Genomic DNA, 23,133 nt, shown 5'->3' on the forward strand with positions numbered 1-23,133 from the left:
AAAAAAGGAAAAGTAGCAAACCATATAAATTACCAAAATTTTGTTTCAACCCACAAGAACAAAAAGACTGCAAACACAATAAAATTTGGGACTCTGAAAACAGATGAAAAGATAGTAACTGACTGAGAATAAAGAAACCTGAATCCTAAGTCAGCAATAAGAAAATAAAGATACTATGATTCTCATGGCAGAACCCCAAAAGGTTCAGCAACTGGACAACTCCAGTTTCCAGAACATTTGAATCAGGTAAGTATAAACCCTCTAGGCAGGCCACTGGAATCTATTCCCTAAAAAATCAAATCACCACAAAAACAAAAAACAAAACAACCTAAAGATAGTGACGTGTGGGACTATTAAAAAAGCTTAGCCCTACAGAAAAGCCTATAGCAAATTTTATTCATATTCAGAGTTCCCAATCACCTTTTGAGTGGCCCATTCCCTTATGAGTGAATGGCCAAGGACCCACAAACATTTGAGAAAAGTCAGTCAAAGGCCAAAAACAACAAACACACTATGCAGGAAAATAAAACCTAAATGAAACAAACAACGTATCATCAACACAAATATCTTTTGAGAGACAGATGAGAAAAAAATCACTATATCACTGCATGCATGAACAACAGCAGGACACTAAGGTTAAATACTAAAGAAAAATTTTCTTGAATATTAACAATATAACCACAGAAATGACAGTGAACAGAAGGGTTATAAGGTGGAAAAAATTTCCCAGATAATGGAAGACAAAGAGGTGGAAAGTAAAAGAGAAAAGAAAATTAAAGGACTGGTATAAGAAGTCCGATATTTAATTAAAAAGGAATTTTAAAAAAGGCGGGGGGGGGGGGGGGGAGAGGGCGGTGGTGCCTGGGTGGCTCAGTAGGTTGAGCATCCGACTTTGGCTCAGGTCATGATCTCAAGGTTCGTGAGTCTGAGCCCCACATCGGGCTCTGTGATGACAACTCAGAGCCTGGAGCCTGCTGCAAGTTTTGTGTCTCCTCTCTCTCTCCCTCAAAAATAAACAAACATTAAAAAAAAAATTAAAAAAAAAAAAAAAAAAAAAAGGAGTCTGATACTTGAATAGGAGGCCCAGAAGACATTAGAAAGCAGAGAGAAAGTAAAAAACATAATAGAAGAAAATATCCCAGAAATGAAAGATACGTGCTTCCAAATTAAAAGGGTACAAATGAATGCTTGGTATAATGGACAATAACAGACACATAGTTGTGAAATTTCAAAACACAGCTTATATATACACAGAGGAAAAAAAAAATCATCTATGAATGTGTGTGCACATACAGACATAAAAATATTTTAAGAGAAGGTTGTGGTCAATTTTTTTTTCACACATACTATGTAACCCATTCCCACTAGTCACTCTTCCCTTGCCCCTCACTACGAATTATAAAATTACACAACTGCTTTTATAACCAATTAAGTGACTTTATTTTTCTATTAAACTTCATCTCCTTTCATTTCACTGAAAACAAAAACAAAAATTAAGCCAAAAAAGGGGTCCCTAGGTGGCTCAGTCAGTTAAGTGTCTGACTCTTGATTTTGGCTCAGGTCATGATCTCACAATTCATGGTTCATGGGATTGAGCCCCACTCGGGTTCTGCACTGTTGGCATGGAGCCGGGCTGGGATTCTCTCTCCCTCTCTCTCTGCCCCTCCTCCACTTTCATGTGGTGCTGTCTCTCTCTCTCTCTCAAATATGAACTTAAACTAACAAGTTCATTTGTACTATTTTATCTACTTGTTGGTTCATTTGTACTTACTTGGTTCATTTGTACTATTTTATCTACTTGTTAATGTTTGAGAATTTACTTAACAAGAAAGTAAAAAAAAAAAAAAAAAACCAACAAAAATTTAAAGGGGCTGGTAGGTTGCTTATTTCTCAGTTGATCAAGGATGAAACAAGTATCTTTGCAGTAGACATGAAAAGAATTTAAATTATGATTCATAAATCTGTCCCCTTTGTTCATTCACTACTTTAAGATCTGGTCCTTATTCATTTCATTTCTACAGTACTGCAAATGCTCTGTATGTGGTCTCTGACTTCCTTTTCTCCTCCTTACATTCTAGAGAACACTTGTAAGTTCTTTTTCTAAAAACCAAATTTGCTCACACTATTCTACTCAAGAACTTTCAAATGGCTTCCTATTGTCTATACAAATGTCTGTAGACTAGTTTCAGATTAAGGTCTTTCCCATCATGGCCCCATTTCTGCCATTTCTAGGCTTCTCTCCTGTAATACCTCTCATCTACCCCAACTCTCCATTCATGCTATCTGGTTTTGCTCATACTGCTCTTTCTGCCTACAATGTTCTACACCCCGTCTTCTAATGAAAACTCACTCATCTTCCGGTTATCATGTTTGAATCCTTCTAGACTCTGTATCATAGGACAACCCACTCTATCCTCTCAACTCCCTACTGCACTTTGATAATACCACTAACATAACATTTCTCACAATATATCATGGTTAGTTCATACGTACACATCGCTTAGACCATGAGCTCCTTAAATACAGAGTCTGTTTTCCCACGGTATCTAGCACAGTGCTGTGCACATTAGAGGTGCTCAGACCTAACGGGAAAATTGGGGAAGTCCTTTTCCTTCTCAATCACCAATCCTTATAACTGTAGTTCAAACAGTGGATTAATGGGTAAGAGCTTAGACTTCCTTTTTTCAACCTTACACTGCTGCCAGAATTGTTACTTATTAGGTCACTTCCAAAATTATATTACTTGTATGTCACTTTCATGCTCACAAACAGGGAATAATTCCTCCAACTCATCCTCCTTGTTTCTAGGCCTTCTAGAATTGAACCACACCTCACAAAGCAATCTCTCTTCTATTCCATTCCGAAAAGAACTCATCCAATCAGGCTAACTTCTTAAATACTACTCTCATCCACTTCTACTCAACTGAGTTTCTTTCTTTGCCCAAGCCATTTCCTCATCCGCAATACTTTTTTGTGTGTGTTCTCCACACTCACAAGGCTCTGATCAAAATGGCATATGCTTTGGGGCACCTGGGTGGCTCAGTCGGTTAAGTGTCCAACTTCAGCTCAGGTGATGATTTCATGGTTCGTGAGTTCCAGCTCCACATCGGGCTCTGTGCTGCCAGAGCAGAGCCCGCTTCAGATCCTGTCTCCCTCTTTTCTTGCTCCTCCCCAACTCGTTCACACGTGCACCCACTCTCCCTCTCAAAAATAAACATTAAAAAAAAAAGCAGGTAACTTTAAAAAATAAATAAAATAAAATGGAATGGCAAATGCTTCTCTAACACTGCATCTTTACCCTTTTAAGAAAACACAGAAACAGAATGGAACTATATATAAACACTTAATGTTAATAATACCTAAGAAATTTGCCTCTGCATATTTGGGATACCAATTACATCCTTGTAATATTTTTTGTATTCTCCAGAGTTGCAGGATAGATAATGAAAGACAACTCATACTTTTTCAAGAATAACAGTCCTACAAAAACCTGAACAACGATATTTCTTTATTTAAGGTGACAGCAATTCGTCTGAAATTTAATGTCAAGTAAATTGTGGCCTGAAAATGCCAAACACTCACATATAACCAGTAGTTGCAGATCCTGAGCAACATCAATAAAATATATCCTACAGACCACAATATGCATAAAAAATGTGAGCCATACACATTATTAAAATATACACCCTGTTCCCAAATCAGTATTTCTAACAGATGAATAATATTTAATGCCCATTATCAAGGCAAATAAAACCATGAAAGTATACTCATCAAATTCAAACGCTTATTCCTTTGGAAGCAAATGAATGAGAATGGAACAATGACCTCCCTCCCTCTCATATAACCCAAAGAAACTTCAAAACAATGTTGATAGCCCATATGTATATAAAAAACTCATTCATGGTGACACTTCCAAGAAGAGACCAGCCTCTAGTGCTCACTTCAGCAGCACATATACTTAAAAACAAAACAAAACAAAAAACAGAGAGAACTTGGGGTGCATGGGTGGCTCAGTAGGTTAAGTATCCAACTCAATTTTGGCTCAGGTCGTGATCTCACGGTGGTGAGACTGAGCCCAGAGTCAGGCTCTGTGCTGGGCATGAAGCCTACATAAGATTCATTCTCTCTCCCTCCTTCTCTCTCAAAAAAAAGAGAGACCAGCCCCTAGGAATTTCTTTTTATTCCTTAGTTTTAGAAGTCTACTGCAAAAAGACAAAGTATACAGAACTTGGCAGATTTACAAAGGCACCTTGTTTTCATTTGTTAGAAAAAAATAAAAAGCACCACTGCAAACTATTTCATCATCAAGACAACTAGCTTTTCTATCTATTCATTGGAATCAAGTACAATATATTCAATCCCTGAAGAAGAGAGCACCAAAAAGAACCGGATGGCCATTTAAAATAGAATAGACATCATCACACACTTTCAAAAGATTTACAGCAGAACAAGAACCAAATACTTACCCAAAGTAGGATGTAAATTAAAATTAAATTCTCTACACAGAACTGTGTCCAGCAGAGCGGCTACATCTGCGGATATAGCACATGTATTGCATAAGGCAGTATTTTGGTGCCAGGGCTGCAGTCCCAAAAGGATCACAGGAAAGTTCCTGCCCACAAAGTTCCCTGAGTACACAACCCAATCTAAAAGCCACTCCCAGTCTTCATTCCAGTGTCGTTCAATACAAGAATCAAGAACTAAGAATTAAGGTAAAGGAAAAAGAGTACACAATCAGGTATTTTAGAGAAAAGGTTGTAGGTTGCTGTGTATTGCAGAAGTATGAAAATACGGTATTATTCTTTGGACTGGGTCTGTGATCATATGGAATGGAGAAGCCAGAATTCAGACTTGATACCCAAGTGGTAATAACAACCTGCAAGTCCCTACCTAAACCTAATCCTTTTAAGTTATTAATTTTACACATCAATGGCTTTATCCTATTCTGTTGAGTCTTTCTTAGAGACTCTCAAAAACGGCCAAGCTTTTTGAGACATCTCAAACTCTAAGACACATTACACCAATGATTTTAGTGTCATAAAGATAATAAGCAGTATGCCATCTTCCTTATCATTTTTTAAAAGAAAATTAGGAAAATAATTTCCCATTCTGATAAAGCATGATCTAAACTGAGAGCTTAGCCTATCGGCATGAACTTTTATGTCCCACAAGCAAACACATACTATAATTCAAAATAAAATCACAACATACAGCAAGAATAGTTTTACTTGGCATTTGTTAGTATAATAGGCTATAAATTCACATGCTTGCAAAGTGGAGATAAAACAACAATCAGCAAATTTGTAAGTCACCAGGAAGCTGAAGATTTGGAAAAAAGGTAGCTATTTCCACTTTAACCTCATCCCTTGAGTAGTGGTATGGGAGCAGACTCAAGAACAAAAAAATGAGAGCAACCAAGGATAATTTACTAAAATTCACCTTAAAAAGATTGAATCTGCCATCTTGGATCTCTGCACCTGGTGTAACTTCCATAGTACAGTCTTCGGCCTAAGTTAAATAACATATTCCCCATTAAGATACCACATAATTTTTAATTGATAGGCCACATAAAGACAAACTAGCTGTAGCTAGTCTGTGACTTGAAACTAAGAACATCAGATAATCATTAATATGAAACTCTGAAAGGGAAGGAAGGGAAAAAAAACAAACATGATAAAAAGAATGAAAATTTTAAACTATCTTATAGCATTTAACCACCTTTATGGGGAAAAAATGATTTATCTGGGGGAGTTTATTTGGGACTGTAGAAAAGGCTGGGGTATTCTGGAATATTTACTAATTACCGTAATTTTATTTGTAGTAGAGGTAACTGGTATAACTTCAAGTCCCATTCGTATCCTCTTTTGTTTTTCACAGTAAGCTTTCCAGGTATCTTCATTAAACCCGTAATTAAAATAATCAGAAAGATCAGCACCTAAAGATAAAACACAGTATTAGTGTATAAATATTTCAATTCTATTTTTATGCAGCATACAAAATATAAACTATAAAAACAAAAATTTAGTGTTCCGTCAGTTTTATCACCCCTTCTAATTTTCCCAATTACTAATATAAAGCAATAGGACTATAAAAATTTTTGATCACAAGTATCTCCTTTAAGCTAGAGAATATTATGCTAAGTGAAATAAGTTAGTCAAAGACAAATACTATATGTCACTCATGTGGAACTTAAGAAACAAATGATCATGGTGGGGGAACGTATTTCCTTTAGAAATGGTGTCATGATAAAATAATATGCAAATAATAAGATTTAATAATATAGGTCATTTTACTCTTGTAATTAAGACAATAAAAATGACATTAAAAAATACTCTTCTAGTGACTGTTGATACTAAAAATCTTTCGAAACAGATACAGTCCACAGGAATCTTACCGGGTTTACGCCATGGTTTATCTTCAAAGGAATCCAAATCTACCTCCAAGAGTGGAACTCCGTTAATGCTTCCAGGTGCATCAAGGTCCACTCCCTTGACTTTTGTTCCTATTTTATACAATTACAAAATGGTGAAGGAGCTATTATCAGCACAAAACTGAGAGACACCACAGGTAAACAGAAATCATTGACACCTTTTTACCACTGATACCACTAAATATGGCAGAGGTTCCAAACACAGCATTTAGAGTAATATTAGCATAAATAAAAAGCGAGATCAAACTTTATGGAGTAGCTGTAAAATAAACTGGATTGAGAGATTAGGGACTTGTTACTTATAAGGAATTCCTGTACCAATAGGAAGTTGCTAACTTCCATGTTTTAAATCACTTTTTTTGTACTGCCTGTGAGCTAAGAAAAGTCTACTTTTTTAAAGGGCTGTAAAACAAGTAAACCAACCATGTGACAGGAGCCCTGTGACCCACACAGCCTAAATATTTATTATGTAGCCCTTTCCGGAAAAAGTTTGTCCACCTCTATGATGTATGGTGAAAAACTGCTCTTTTTAACTGAGGTATAATACCTCAACTTATGACCTATTCATACATTCGACTTATTTTCCTATTGATACAGCTGCAAATACAAGTTTTACCTGTAGTTCCATAAACTCTTCCCCCTGTTTTGATGTTAAGATTTACAGGTGCTGTACCATAACTCCTAAAAACAAAATAAAAATTATCCTGAGAAATGTAAACAAACAGCAATATATTCAACATGTACAAACTATACACCCACATAGTAACTAAACAGACTAATGACTGACACATTTTAGAAAATGTTCTAAACTAATTTTAAAAGTCTGTCACTTGCTCAATAAGAGAAAAAAATATTTTTTAAAAGTCTCAACTTGCTTTTCATCTGAAAACCTATCAGCCACTAAGTATCTCACTGTAACAAACTTCACAAGAAACGTGGCTAAGAGGAAATCCATCTCTATCACTTTCCTCACCTACAACATAACAGCAATCATGCAAGAATGAAATTTCTCCACTTTGTTCCCGAATCCAGTGACCTCCTTATAGTCCTTCCTACATTTGATATTGTTGATAATTCCTTTTCCAAATATCCACAGAATACTTTTACCCATAAAATGAATTCATTTATATTACACTTAAAAATAAATCTAGGGTGAAAGCAGAACAGTGTTTGGTGGTAGTCAGTGTTTAAGGACTGGGGAAACAAAGGCAAATTTCTAGAATGCTAATAATGTTCCATATCTTGACCTGGGTTGTGGGTTCATGAATGTATACATTTGAAAAAATTATTGAGCTATACTTTTTAAATGTAATATACACATGTAAAGGAAAAAAATACAAAATCTGCAGTCAGACCCCAGGCTCAAATATAAGTTTTGTCAATTATTAGTTGTGTAACCTTGGCTAAGTAACTTAAGACCTCATGGACTTTGTATAAATTTTCTGTAATATGGGTTTACAGACAGTTCCCTAACTTTTCCATATAATGCATTCTTGCATGAGGAGGAAAATCAAATATAATAACAGAGACTTACATAATTAGTAAGACGTAAAATAATAGACAATGTTCTCAATGATATATTTCTCACATAATATTCATGTTATTTAATTTGCTTCTTTACCCTCCCAAGTTCAGGCAACTGGGCTTGTAAAGATTCACTGTTTCTGATCTGCCTAATAAGTTCCATTTTTTTTCCCTCCAATGTACTAAATTTATGAGACTTAGGTTATTTACATTAGCACTATGATTTTTGTTTTCTGCTTAAAAATAAAATGATAAGGAAGCGTAATAAAATATTCAAGTAACTGTATGAAGCTCCACTGCTATAAATGCAAAAAGTATGAAATAGCCCGAATTAAACTGTTACAGTCAGGTGGTGCTACCATTACAATCTTGAAACGCTTCAATCACCTCATTGATATTAATTCCCATAGTAAATGATTAAACACCAACAATACATCAAATATGGCTCTAGGCTAAAGAAAGAGAATGAGGAACTGAACAAATATGCCTCCTGCCCCATGCTGCTTACATTTCAACAATCTAAATTCAGCACAGCAAAAGCACCTTTTGGTTATCTATATATGATGTACAAAAGTTCCAGCTGTTTACAAGTTAAATGCACAAAAATCAAGTACTATCTCTCCATGGTCTTCTTACAGAATTGCTAAGCATAAAACAAAATAGTATTTATAAAAGGCTTAACCTTAAGTTCAATAAATGAATTTCTTTGCTCCCTACCTAACTACTTTCCCTTCCACATTTGCCTTTAAAACATCACTTTTGTTTTTAAAACTACTAAGGCTTTGTATTCATTGTGTTCAAAGAAGCTTAGCTGTTTGGAAAATTACACTTAAGCTAATATGATACCTTCCATGAGCCTCCCATGAGGTGTCAGGCTTCTCTAGGTGCTAGATCCTACATACTTGGATATCGAAAGGAACTTCAAAATTAATGCATAAAAAAAAAAATGTGTTTTAACCTACTCCTCCTACATTACCCACACATGCTAATATACGGTAAGGTACTCAATTAAGGGCTCTAAAACCTCTAAGTCATTGAGTCCTTTATCTCACTCTGCATCCACAACCATGTTATTTCTATTTATTATGCACTCAAGTATCTTTTTCCATCCATCCCTATACTACTGCCACTGGCTTAGTCTGCATTATCATCTCATGTGGACAACTCAAATATATCAACCAATTTCTATTTAATCCATCTCAACTACTGCTGCTAGTTATCTTTTCACATAACCTAACCTGCCTATAAACCTTCAAAGGTTCTAATTCCTGCCTATAAACCTGCCTATAAACTTTTAAAGGTTCTAATTCCCTAAAGTGGTTTTAACCATTTTTTCCCATCTATTGTATCCTCCAGCCATGTTCCTCTAAGCCAGGCTTCCACCACATCGCAGTAGTGTCCCTGCTAAATCATCAGTCCTCTTCTGTCTCAAGAATCATTCAAACAAGTTCAAATATTACCGCCTCTAGGATTTTTTCTTCAATACGTAGGCTTTTTAGCAACTCTCCTCTCAAAGCTTTCAAATCACCTTGTACATTCTATTCTAGCACTTAAACTGCACCAAAAGTATTTGCTCACATGTCTGTCTTCCTCACTATTTCTAATAAGGACTATATTAGTACTTTTCATATTCTCATCATCAATTAATGCAGTGCCAAACTTTTTAAAAACTGTTTATTAAATGGATGGATGAATCTCAAAGGTAAGAAACTACTTCTCTATATGACTTAAATTATTCCTACTCTAGGGGCCCTGGGTGGCTCAGTCGGTTGGGCGTCCGACTTCAGCTCAGGTCATGATCCCGTGGTCCCTGAGTTCGAGCCCCGCGTCGGGCTCTGTGCTAACCGCTCAGAGCCTGGAGCCTGTTTCAGATTCTGTGTCTCTCTCTCTCTCTGACCTTCCCCCATTCATGCTCTGTCTCTCTCTGTCTCAAAAATGAATAAATGTGAAGAAAAAAAAAAATTATTCCTACTCTAAATTTTGCTTTCTGGGGAGCCTGGGTGGCTCAGTCGGTTAAGCATCTGACTTCGGCTCAGGTCATGATCTCTCGGTTTGGGAGTCTGAGCCCCTCGTCAGGCTCTGTGCCTGACAGCTCAGAGCCTGGAGCCTGCTTCGCATTCTGTGTCTCCCTCTCTCTCTGCCCCTCCCCTGCTTGCACTTTGTCTCTCTCTCTCAGAAATAAGTAAACATTAAAAAAAAATTTTTAATTTGCTTTCCTTCATACCTTATAGAGAAAATGAACTTCATAACAAAAGTATGTTACCTAAAAAAATGCTATTTTGTACTTTCTAACAGCTTACAATAAATCCATTTAGTATTGTTCCCGGAATACAATTTGCTCTTTAAACTTGCTTCTGAAAATTCTGTGCACAAAATGTTCATCAAACTTCATTTTCTCACAAGATCTTTCAGTTTTCAAGGGACAGATCTTGAAATATCAAGGTTAAGTAAATTCTATACCCTTCAGAAAGACCTATAAAAGTTACTTTGAAATGCATAAAAAACATAAAAAGTAGATCAACTGAAGAATGGGTGTAAGCATAGACAGATGGAGATATACACATTTACCCATACAAATGATAAAGCAGACCTAGCAAAATGTAAATTGTATAATCCAGATGATGGGTAAAATAACCATATTTCATGAAACCGGAAATTGCTATAAGAAATAAAGTTCAGAAAAAGTACTGTGGGAGTCTATATACATTTAACATTTGATTGCAATTCCTAACAAAAATTTGATATTAATAAAAAAAAAAACACCTCACCATTTGCTTTAATTGTTCTATAGATGCAGATACAAATAATTTTACATAACAGTATTTACTAAACACAATGATTACAGCGTTCCTTTTGCATAATGCAGATGGCAAAGGCCTATCAGCATTATACAGAAGCCCAACACTACGTGGAGATGGAACACCAATCTACCCCTCATATGAAGAAGTCTCTTCTCAACCCTGCTCCCTAGAGTTTTAAGATTACACAGGCAGTGCTGATAATGTGAAACCGACCACAACAACAACTGAGTTACCTTTAAGCTCCTAAAATAACTGAACAAAATGGCTCTGCTATAGAAATAAAATACTCAAAAGTATTTATGTATATATTGCTTGATTCCAGATAAGGCTGCTTACTGAATTACAGTGTAATTAATGAAAAGTTCTATGTTCCTAATGCATAAGTACCACATTATACATCCAATCTGAAAAAAACACAGAAAAAATATGGACTCTTATTCTACCACCATAACAAAATCACATTCTGTACTTTAATATATTCCCTTCCAACTTTTCTGGAAGATTCTTTATGTGCTCAACGAGCTAATGACAGTCGATTCACTTGATCTAGTTTTATAGACTATAAAACTTGATACAACATATTGGCTTAAAAAGCCTACAGGACAATGAACAACTTCAAAAATACATTATGAGGAGCAAAAAGAAACACTTTTGATACCATTTTTACTGGACAATAAATTAAAAACCCAAACACGGTTGTGGATAATATAATGGAAGAACAATGTAGGTGAATACTGTAATTCAAGGTTTTTTAACTCTAACTAAAGAATGTGTAGTATTCATTTATAAAAACACTTTAATTTCAGAAATCAAAAACAGCTGCTTCCACGTAATTTGCCTAATAAATTAACTTTATCTTTAAGAAAGATTTTCATGGTGAAATCTCTTTTTATCATGATAAAACTGACACAACACTGTATTAATTTTAGGTGTACAATATAATAATTTGATACTATATATTGAAAAATGATTAGTTAACATCCATCACCAGACAGTAATATATTTTTTTTCTTGTGACAAGAACTTTTAAGATCTGCTCTTTTAGAAACTCATGGTGAAATTTTAACAAGAGTTCTTTCATTGCACGGTAAGACGGAAAAATGTAAAAAATATGGAATCAACCATTACTGGTTTGAGATAAGCACACTACCTTGCATTGAGGCACATAATCGCTAGTTAAAAATAACTTACCCATACTGTGGTGCTCCCGTTTTAATGTCTCCTATAGTGACATGAACATCATCCTCATCGTCATCACTGTCACTATCACTATCATCTTCAGTCTCGGTCACTTTCTATACCAACATAAACAATTACAGAATACATTCAATAATCCATCTCAACACCTAATATGAATAAGTGAAAAAGTAATCATTTTGTGTTTTTTGACGTAGTTTTAGAGAAAAAAAGTTATAATCTCATAGCACTGCTACCTCATTTATAACTTTTGTTTTACATGATAAAATGGGATAAGAATGTGAAATAAAATCTGTTTTCAGCATCTTTTTGTAAATAACACCTCATATATTTTTTCCTGTTATTTATAAATGCTTCTCTGCAAAACAAATCTAAGGCATTGTACTAAAATATCTAGAACATAAATTATAAAAAAAATCGAGTGAGAAATTTTTGGCAAGAATATGAAGAGGATACTGTTAAGAGTCACAGCGTCATGGTTAAAAAGCACCAAATCGTTATGGAGCAGCTCACTTAATTCTTGTTATTCATTTATAGCTAGACGAGGCCCAGGGTGCAAGTGACTGAGGAAATACTTGTTTCTAGGAGTAAAAAGTAGGACCATTTATGAAGGTTGTATTTTGGCTCCAAAAGGCTATTTTGTGGTCAGTCACATAACAGTAAATAAAAAAGTAGATCACCTCAGGCAAAATATTTTTTTTGTATTCAATTCAAGCCTGCAGAGTAAGGATTTCTTTCTTTCTTTTTTATACAGGAACAGAATGTTAAAATATTCGTAAGACCAAGAATACATGTTCAATCCAAAACACATCACTTTTAACAGTGATAACAGAGACTATCACTTATATAAAGAATTGTCTTGCTAAAAATTATGGCACTCAAACTTGTGCTGTGGGACTTAAAGTCTTCCTTCAAAATGAGTCTCATTATAATCTTTAGTTGAGCTACAATCATTCAGTTCCTTGAAAGGATTAAACTTCACGTCTTTGCACATGCTCCATTTCATCTGAAGTCTCTTCCCACTATTCTCATCACTATGTTTTTGATGGCAACAGATGAGGCTGGAGATATAAACGGGGCCAGATCATGCCGGACACTGAAAGTCATCTTAAATTTTTGGCTTTCTTCCTTAGTGAACGGGAAACTACTGATAAAGACTTCACATAGGGAAGTAACTGGACTTCAAAGCCTTGTGTTACCGGTTTAGGTACGCCGTTTTCAGCAGTTTCATCTTCAATTCCAGATGGAGGATTAGCACTATGAATAATAAAGATAAGCACATAAGTCTGGTATTACTTTTCAGAGGTACAGACAGGATATACTAGTATTCTTAAGCTATGTCTGATAATTTCCTAAAATTACGGTCTCCACTGGATAAGAAAAAGGATGGCAAAAACTGCCTGTGTTATTCCACCATTCCTGCTGCCTTGCATAAAATCCAGACTCAACACTGAAAGTAGAATGGAACTGCCTCTACAATTTTTTAATGATATGAAATTTGCAACTTGACAGTGGGGTATAGTTCAAGTTTTTTAATATTTAAAAAATCTTCATCACACTTAATTTTACTTATCCTAACTCTTTACAACATCCACCATGTGCCAGGGACTACTAAAATTGCCTAAGGCTACAGAATGCACAGTTTCCTCCGTTCCTGCCGCCCGAGGAACTGAAGAACTTTAATATGACCACATTAACTCTACCAGTATTCAGTTAACACACATGCTTCGTTCTGGTTTTGTTTCACCTATCTTATTGGACACACGTTCTTTGTTGCGTGAAAAATACATTTTAGGATTAAAGAAAAGCTTATCTTCCTAGAAGACTATCTTCCAATTTGGTGCCAATAAAGAGCTCCAGACCTAATTCTGATGCATTAAAAAAACCACTTTTTTTTTTTTTTTAATGTTTATTTATTTTTGAGACAGAGAATGAGAAGGGGAGGGGCAGAGAGAAGGAGACACATAATTCTTAGCAGGCTCCAGGCTGTCAGGTGTCAGCACAGAGCCCTACACAGGGCTCGAACCCACAAACTGTGAGCTCATGACCTGAGCCAAAGTCGGTCACTTAACCAACTGAGCCACCCAGGCATGGCCAAAACTAATAACTTTTTAAAGTCCAGTTAATACCTGTATTTGCCTTATTAAAGCAAAACTGATAAAAAAATAAACCCCTCTTTTCTCATGAGACTCAAGCATCTGGTCATTAACCATCAAATAAAACTTATAGTATTATAGTGTAACTGGCTTCCTTTTTTTTTAATGATTCATTTATTTTGAGAGAGAGAGAGAACACATGTGCTCACAAGAAGGGAGAGGGGCAGAGAGAGGAGAGAGAGAATCCCAAGCTGGATCTCATAAACCTTGAGATCATGACCTAGGCCAAAATCAAGAGTCGGATGCTTAGCAATCTGAGCCACCCAGGCGCCCCTGTAATTGGTTTCTTATATTTCAATAATTAGAATTTTGATAGTGGGAATTAACCATTAAACTCATTTTACAAATAAAGGCACTGAAGTACAAAGCAACTAACTCACATTTAGTAGGATTTCTGAGAACGATATCCAGATGTTGATATAGCTCAAACCTCTTTTCATTACATTTGTTTATCTCTTCTACGTTTTGTCAAGCAGTTTTATAGAAGTCAATGCAATCTCTATAGTGGTATTTTACAGTAGTACAATCCTCATATAAAGCAAAATAAAGATAATAATTGAAAATTTGAATGTGAAGTTTTCATTGTTTTACTGCTTGACCCAAGAAAATATGTAACTATAATTTTTCAGTACATTTACCTCCTGCTTAAGTAAGTTCCTAGGTAGCCAGAAACAAGTTTAGCATGCTTTTTATGCCATGGAACAGTGTAGTTAGCCAAACCTTGGACTAAACAACATGACAAAATTGGACACAGCATAATACAGTGGTTAAGAAGTTGTAACAATGAACTGGTCACAAAGAAGCTGGGGAGAACTCTAATAGCAAGGACTCTGATCAGTCCAAGCTGAATACCAGAACACGGGTTTGGTGAACATGCCTTACCCAATACTTCTAAAAGTTTTAATTCCCTATCAACATTAAAATGCTACAAATATAAAATTACAAGCTTTTTCTAGAAAAATTAAGCTTTAAGAGTAGAACTTTCCCACAGAATGAAATAAACTTAATAGCTCTCCAAATAAATTTTTAATAAAGAATATAAAGACATTTTGACAGTAATGCTCAAGGAAGGTAGAGGCTTTCCTCCAATACATTTAATCACGCTAAGGGGCGTCTGGGTGGCTCAGTCAGTTGAGCCTCCAACTTCAGCTCAGGTCATGATCTCACAGCTCGTGAGTTTGTGGCCCACATTGGGCTCTGTGCTGACGGCTCGGAGCCTGGAGTCTGCTTCGGATTCTGTGTCTCCCTCTCTCTCTGCCCCTAACCCACTCACAGTCTGTCTCTGTCTCTCTCAAAAGTAAACAAACATTTAAGAAAAAAAAAAATCACACTGAGTATAAAAAAAATTAAAGGACATTCATTCAATCAAAAAATAGGCTTCAAGGATTGTAACCAAGAACCAATACTAACAAAATTAATGGAATAAAGATTAGCTCATAAAAAAAGGTATTTAATTGTGAATCTGTAGCATTATCCATTGATTCTTCACCAATTAAAAAGCACTATGAAGAAGTTTTCAATTACTGTCATAACTATAAGCTACACAAATCAACTTTGTGAGTAACTGAGATTAGGGTTAGGAACTGGGTTGGACCAAATTTCAAAACTGAATGATAAAATTTCACATGATATAGCAATGAGTGAAAAAAAAGTCTTCCAATAAAGGGGATATTTTTAAGTGAGGAAATATAATTTCAGCATCCCTTAAGGTAGTTCTATTTCTATGCCTTACTTCTTCCCTTCATTCACTTTTTAACAAGTGCATACGTACCTCCTTTTATCATGCTTGGCTCCATTACACCTCACTTTACTGCACTTCCCAGATAAATTTTTTACAAACTGAGGTTTGTGGCAACACTGTGTCACCTAGCAGTGCAATTTTTCCAATAGCATTCGCTTACCTTGTGTCTCTGTCACATTTTGGTGAGTCTGGTAATATTTTACACTTTTTCACTATTGTATTTAGTATGGTGGTCTGTGATCAGTGCTCCTTGATGTTACTATTATAATTGTTTTGGGGAGCTATGAATCACAACCATTTAAGATGGTGAACTTAATAAATATTTTGTGTGTTCTGACCACTCTACTGACCAACCATCACCTCTTCTTTCTCTCCTGCTCCTTAGGCTGCCTATTCCCTGAACCACAACAATATCCACACTGGGTCAATTTACAACCCTCTAATGGCCTCTAAGTGTCCAAGTGAAAGAGTCCACAGGTCTCTCACTTTAATTCAAAAGCTAGAAATGATTAAGCTTAGTAGGAAGTCATGTCAAAAACCAAAACCTAGGCCTCTGCCACTGGTTGGCAAAGGTGTGAACACAAAAGAAAAATTCTTGAAGAAGATTAAAAGAGCTAAACTCTAGTGAAGCCACGAATGATAAGAAAGTAAAAATACCTTACTGCTGATATAAAGTTTGAGTGGTCTGGGCAGAAGACCAAACCAGTCACAACATTCCCTTAAGCCAAAGGCTAATCCAGGGCAAAGCCCTTATAACTCTCTTCAATTCTGTAAAGGTTGACAGAGGTGAGGAAGCTGCAAGAAAAAAGTTCAAAGCTAACAGAGGTTGGTTCGTGAGGTTTAAGGAAAGAAGCCATCTCTGTAACGTAAAGTGCAAGGCAAGGCAGCAAGTGCTGATATAGAAGCTGCAGCAAGTTACCCAGAAGGTCTCACTCAGATAATTCATAAAGGTGGCTACACTAAACAGATTTGCAATGTAGATAAAACAGCCCCCTATTAGAAGAAGATGCCATCTGGGACTTTCACAGCTCAAGAAAAGTCAAGGCCTGGCTTCAAAGTTTCAAAGGACAGGCTGACTCTTTTCTTGTCAGGGGCTAATGCAGCTGGTGACTTATGCTCATTTACCATTCTGAAATCCTAGGGCCCTTACGAATTATGCTAAATCCACTCTGCCTGTGCTCTGCCCTAAAAGTGGAACAACAAAGCCTGGATGACAGCACATCTGTTGACAACATGGTTTACTGAATATTTTAAGCCACTGTTGAGACTACTGCTCAGAAAAAAAAATTCCTTTCAAAATATTACTGCCCATCGACAATGTGCCTGGTCACTCAAGAGCTCTCTGTTGGAGACACACAAGGAGATTAATGTTTCCATGCCCCATAAAACAAATATCCATTCTGCAGCCCATGGATCAAGGAGTCATTTGACTTTCAAGTCTTATTACTGAAGAAACACATTTCATAAGCATATAGTTGTTAGAGACCATGATTCCAGTTGTCTGGAAGATCTGGGCAAAATAATCTGAATACATTCTGGCAAGGATTCATAATTCGAGATGCCATTAAAAACATCCATCCTGGGGCGCCTGGGTGGCGCAGTCGGTTAAGCGTCCGACTTCAGCCAGGTCACGATCTCGCGGTCTGTGAGTTCGAGCCCTGCGTCAGGCTCTGGGCTGATGGCTCAGAGCCTGGAGCCTGTTTCCGATTCTGTGTCTCCCTCTCTCTCTGTCCCTCCCCCGTTCATGCTCTGTCTCTCTCTGTCCCAAAAATAAATAAACGTTGGGAAAAAAAAAAAAAAAATCCATCCATTATGAATGGATAAAGAAGACGTAGTGCGTATATACATATATATATGTATATACACACACAACACACACACATACACACACAATGGAGTATTACTCGGCAATCAAACAGAATGAAATCTTGCCATTTGCAACTACGTGGATGGAACTAGAGGGTATTATGCTAAGAGAAATTAGTCAGAGAAAGACAAATATCATATGACTTAATTCATATGAGGACTTTAAGACACAAAACAGATGGGGGCACCTGGGTGGCTCAGTCAGTTAAGATACGAAACAGATGAACATAAGGGAAGGAAAATAATATAAAAACAGGAATGGGGACAAAACATAAGACACTCTTAAATATGCAGAACAGAGAGTTATTGGAGGGGTTGTGGCAGGGGAGATGGGCTAAATGGGTAAGAGACATTAAGGAATGTACCCCTGAAATCATTGTTGTACTATATGCTAACTAACTTGGATGTAAATTTAAAAAATTAAAAATAAATAAGAAAAAAAAGAAAAAAAAACAAAAAACAAAAAAACATTCATCCATTGAATGGATAAGGAAGATATGGTGTATATATATATATATACACAATGTATATATTGTGTGTGTGTGTGTGTGTATATATATATATATATATATATATATACACAATGGAGTATTACTCGACAATCAAAAAGAATGAAATCTTGCCATTTGCAACTACGTGGAAGGAACTAGAGAGTATTATGCTAAGTGAAATTACTCAGAGAAAAGTATATGACTTTACTCATGTGAGAAATTTAAGATACAAAACAGATGAACATAAGGGAAGCAAAAATAATATAAAAACATAAGAAACAAATATATAGAGAACAAAAAGAGGACTACTAGAGGGGTTGTGGGGGGGGGGGATGGGCTAAATGGGTAAGGGGCATTAAGGAATATACTCCTGAAATCAGTGTTGCACTATATGCTAACTTAGATGTAAATTAAAAAATAAATTTAAAAAAAATCCATGCATGATTCATGGGGAGAGGTCCAAATACCAAATATGAAGAAGAGTTTGGAAGTTGATTCCGAGCCTCGTGGATGACTGGGAGGGGTTCAGGACTTCAGTGGAGGAAGTCACTGCAGACGTGGTGGAAATAACAAGAGAACTAGAATGAGAAGTGGGGCCTGATGATATGACAGAATTACTGCAATCTCAGGACAAAACATGAACAGATGAGGGGCTGCTTCTCATGGATGACCAAAGAAAGTGGTTTCTTGAGACGGAATCTACTCCTGGTGAAGACGCTGTGAAGATTGTGGAAATGACAGCAAAGGAGTTAGAATATAGAATATTACATAAACTTAGCTGATAAAGCAGCAGCGTCTGAGAGGATTGACTTCAATTTGGAAAGAAGTTCTACTATCAAAATGCTAACAAACAGCATCATGTGCTACCGAGAAGTCGTTCATGAAAGGAAAAGTCCGTGCATGTGGCAGAGGTCATTGTCTTATACTGCCACAGCCACCTCAACCTTCAGCCGCCACCACCCTGATCAGTCAGCAGAGTTCAATTTCAAAGACCCTCCAACCAGCAAAAACGTTATGACTTGCCAAAAGCTCAGATGATGGTTAGGATTTTTTTTTTTTTTAGCATAAAAATAGTTTTTAATTAAGGTACGTATATTGTCTTTTAGGCATAGTACCACTTAAGAGACTACAGTATAGTGGCGTCCTGGGTGGCTCAGTCAGTTGAGTGTCCAACTTCCACTCAGGTAATGATCTCGAAGTTTGTGCGTTTGAGTCCTGCATCAGGCTTGCTGCTGTCAGAGCAGAGCCCACTTTGGATCTTCTGTCCCTATCTCTGCCTTCCTCTTTCTCTCTCAAAAAAAAAAAAAAAAAAAAGTTGAAACTATTTAAAAAAAAAGAGAGACAACATTATAAACATAACTTTTATAGGCACCAGGAAACCAAAAAATTCATCTGACTCACTTTATTGGAGTGGTGTGGAACTGAACCCACAGTATCTCCAAGGTATAACCCTGCCAGCTTGAAACAGATTCATATGCACACAAACCATTCGTTTAAAGCAATCAACGGAATGACTTTTCATATGTTTACAAAATAGTGCAACCATTACAACTACCTAATTCCAGGACATTCTCATCACCCCAAAAAGAAACACTGCGTATATTAATAGTCACTCCCCATTTTCCCGACCTCGGTCCTGCCAACCACTCTATGCATTTACCTATTCTCTACTTTTAATATAAACAGAATCATACCATATGTAGTCCTTGGGGACTGGCTTCTTTAAATTAGCATAATGTTCTCTAGATTCATCCATGTTGTTACAGGTATCAGCACTTCATTTTTCACTGCTATATAGTATTCCACTGTATGAATATACCATATTTTGTCCATCCATTCATCATTTGATGGGCACTTATATCCATTTTTTGGCTATTATAAATAACGCTATGAACATTCATGTACAAGTTTTTGTGTGGATATGTATCATTTTTCTAAAGCATCTATGTAGAACTGGAATTCTTGGATCATATAGTAACTGTGCTTAGCCTTTTGAGGAACTGCCTGTTCTCCAAAGTAGCCGAACCTTTTTACAGTTCCACGATCAGTGTATGAGAGTTCCAATTTCTGCATGTCCTCACCAACACCTGTTACTTTCTTTTTGAGTACAGCCATCCTAGCAGGTGTAAAATGGTATTTTCTCTACTTTTTAAACCCAAATAATCTTTCAAAGCTCTTTTTTTTAACCATGCCTTCATTATGGGACATCAAGGCATTGATACTACATTTGATCAGTAATGTAAGCATGTCAACGGACTCCCATGTGTGAGTTGTTTCGAAATTTGGAGAAGTTTCAAGCTGCTTTTATGTGTTCTATAAACGATAGTCATGTATTTCTAGTAGTCTAACAAAGGGAATCAATCTTATAACAAATTCATTAAATATCTGACTTTAAATATTTTAAAACATGGAAATGATAACCAAAGTGCACTACACCATCAAAGGTATTGTGAAACTAGTAATTTAAAGGATTCTTTTTTTTTTTATCAAAAACATTTTTTAAAGTTTTTTCTTATTAGTCTAATGGTTATAATCGTATATTCCACTTCTGAACTCACTTAAGAGTACAAAGTACTTAATAGTGAGGAGTATTCAAACCCTTACCTCAAACACTTTGTCCCCTACACTAGCAAATAAACACAGAACTGATTAGGTCCTGAAATAGAAAACTCTAACGGATTCAACGCCTGCGAACTTTAAGTCAGTGTGCTGTAATTAAGCCAAAGACTATGAAATAAATTTGACAATGTGTTGACAGAACCACTGTTACCACACAATCTGCAGAAGTATCGACAACAAGTTCCACTAACCTGGCATTTTCTTCTTCTGGCCTTTCAACTTCATTTTCATCTACCAAAAAAAATACATAAATAAATAAATAAAATTAACAAACAAACCACTCTTAAAGAAACCAGTATTATGAAAATCTGAAGTGATCATCACAAGCACTAACCTAGGTCCTTTGCCAAATCACTGTGCACATGCACGTCCCATGGGCCTATAAGCACATCCAAAGTTAGATCACCTTATAATGACTTAACAAGATATGTCTTTTATGAAAAAAAAAAGACTTTACTTTTATAAAAGTAAGCTTAATTTAAGAGGCATTAAAAATTTCTAGATCTTTGTTAAGGAAACCCTACACATTTACATTCCAAAGAATATTACTAATGCTGAATCTTGCCACCAAAGACAATTTTACAGGTTTGTCAAAGCCACAGCATCAAGGAGCTGCATGGTGCTCAAACGTGCACTTTTACTACACTAAAGAATACATATTTTAGGTAAGGAATAAATAATTAACTTTCAAATCTACTTATCATTAACAGACAAGAGACTGTGACTTAATGAAAAGTTAAAAGATAGATGTCAAGTCCCTTTCAAGAGGGGAGTACAAAGTGCACTGAACCTATTTTGGGGGAAAAAGATATATACGAGATAACTGAAAACTATAAGGCTAAGGGACATGAGATACTTCTAATGATGTGGGTTAAAGAGCAGTCTCTTAAAAAAGAAAAACTTCACCTTAATACAGGAGACATTCGGGGTTTTCTTTATGGGCCATAATGTATTCCATCTCTTTCTCTCTCTCTCTCTCTTTTAATTAATTATTTTTAAAGCACGACTTTCAGACAAGGAGGTACCCTTGCAGGTGCATTCCATACAAACTGACCATCAAGAAACAAGACGTTAGTTTTACAGCATCAACTTTATTTAGCTATTATTACAGAAAGACTGTTTCTGAAAGAAAGGGGCAGGGAGGGCATCCTACAGCCAAGGGACAAGAACAGACACACCAACAGAGCTCAGAATCGAGATAGAACAGTAGGGGAAAGAGCGCGGAAGCGAGGCGGCCGGGAATCCCCGGCGGGGAGGACCGGGGGACGGGGTCCGGCCCGGTGCCCAGCCCCCGGCCCAGCCCGGCGGCCGCGGGGTGGCTGCGTGATGGGGGCGTGGGCTGGGCGGGAGGAGGCTGGGGGCGGGGAGGCGGGAACGCGCACGCCGCACTCGGCCTAACTCTCAGGCCGGAGGAGGCTCCGTACCAGAGGCCCCAGGGGCGGCATGAGGGGCCCAGGACGCCGGCCGTTGACGGGCCGGGAGGGCAGGCCTGAGAGAACCCGGGAGTGAGAGAAGGGACAGGAAGTTCCGTACCGCCATAGAGCCACTCTTCCTCCTCATCCCCTCCGGTCCCGCCGCTCAGCTCCGACACTAGGCGCTCGACCTCGCCGGCCGACATGGCCGCCCCGAGCACAACTTAAAGGCGGCGATCAACAGCCCCCTCCAACCCCTTCCCAGCCTCGCTGCCCGGGGGCGCGAGAGGGGCGCGAACCCGCCGGCGAGCAAACGAAGAAAGCGCGAGACTCAAATCCAGGAAAGGCGGCCGCGGCGTTCAGCCTGCAAACAAGACGACTCCGGCGGCGATCCGCCTGCGCAGGCGCAGCAGCAGCACCAGCGCGCGGCGTCTTTAGGAGGCTTCGCTTCCGCGGCGCCGGCCACCTGGACCTGGTTGCGCATGCGCGCCGTGGTTGGCCCCGCCCCTGTGGAATCCCGTTTTGCCTTTTTAGCGTGGCCTTCTCCCCTGGCGTCCTGCGTCGGGGAGGTTTCCCCTCCCCCACCCTTTCCTCTGATAAACTGCCTATGCCGGCCAGCGTACTTTTGTTCCCTTGTCCTTTAACGCTTTCTTTCTCAACTTTTTTGGCTGTGTTTTAATCTTATTAAAGGCCTTGTATCGTTCTTCACATGTTGTATCACTCGACACAGAATTGTTACCTTATCACTCGTTTCTCATTAGAGAGGAAAACAATGCCTACTTTATTGAATATTTAATTTTAACAGCAAACGAAAGCCGAGCTCGTGAATGAATAATGCATTCTCTTTGTTAAAATAGAACATTACACATAAGGTCGAAGACCCCCCTCATCCACTA

General features: G+C 37.3%; 1 protein-coding gene across 24 annotated transcripts in view; it reads right to left on the minus strand.

The window, feature by feature from the left end:
- Positions 1-22,656, minus strand: part of FIP1L1 (factor interacting with PAPOLA and CPSF1) — an 81,383-nt gene extending 58,727 nt beyond the window's left edge. For 6 of the 24 annotated variants that reach the window (XM_053901588.1, XM_053901587.1, XM_053901583.1 and 3 more), the window contains exons 1-7: positions 22,359-22,655; positions 21,017-21,056; positions 13,152-13,209; positions 11,947-12,050; positions 7,047-7,111; positions 6,395-6,502; positions 5,805-5,935 (exon numbers count right to left, since the gene is read on the minus strand). In XM_053901588.1, coding sequence (XP_053757563.1) covers positions 5,805-5,935; positions 6,395-6,502; positions 7,047-7,111; positions 11,947-12,050; positions 13,152-13,209; positions 21,017-21,056; positions 22,359-22,443 — 591 coding nt within the window. In that variant the 5' untranslated portion in view covers positions 22,444-22,655. Of the gene's footprint in view, positions 1-5,439; positions 5,509-5,804; positions 5,936-6,394; positions 6,503-7,046; positions 7,112-11,946; positions 12,051-13,151; positions 13,210-21,016; positions 21,057-21,159; positions 21,205-22,358 lie in introns of all 24 variants that reach the window. The other 18 variants (XM_019469902.2, XM_019469929.2, XM_019469920.2 and 15 more) reach the window with 6 other exon arrangements.
- Between the last annotated feature and the right edge of the window lie 477 nt (positions 22,657-23,133).

This window comes from Panthera pardus, unplaced genomic scaffold (genome assembly GCF_024362965.1).
Source record: "Panthera pardus isolate Hobbes unplaced genomic scaffold, ASM2436296v1 HiC_scaffold_13, whole genome shotgun sequence".
Taxonomy (NCBI): Eukaryota; Metazoa; Chordata; class Mammalia; order Carnivora; family Felidae; genus Panthera; species Panthera pardus.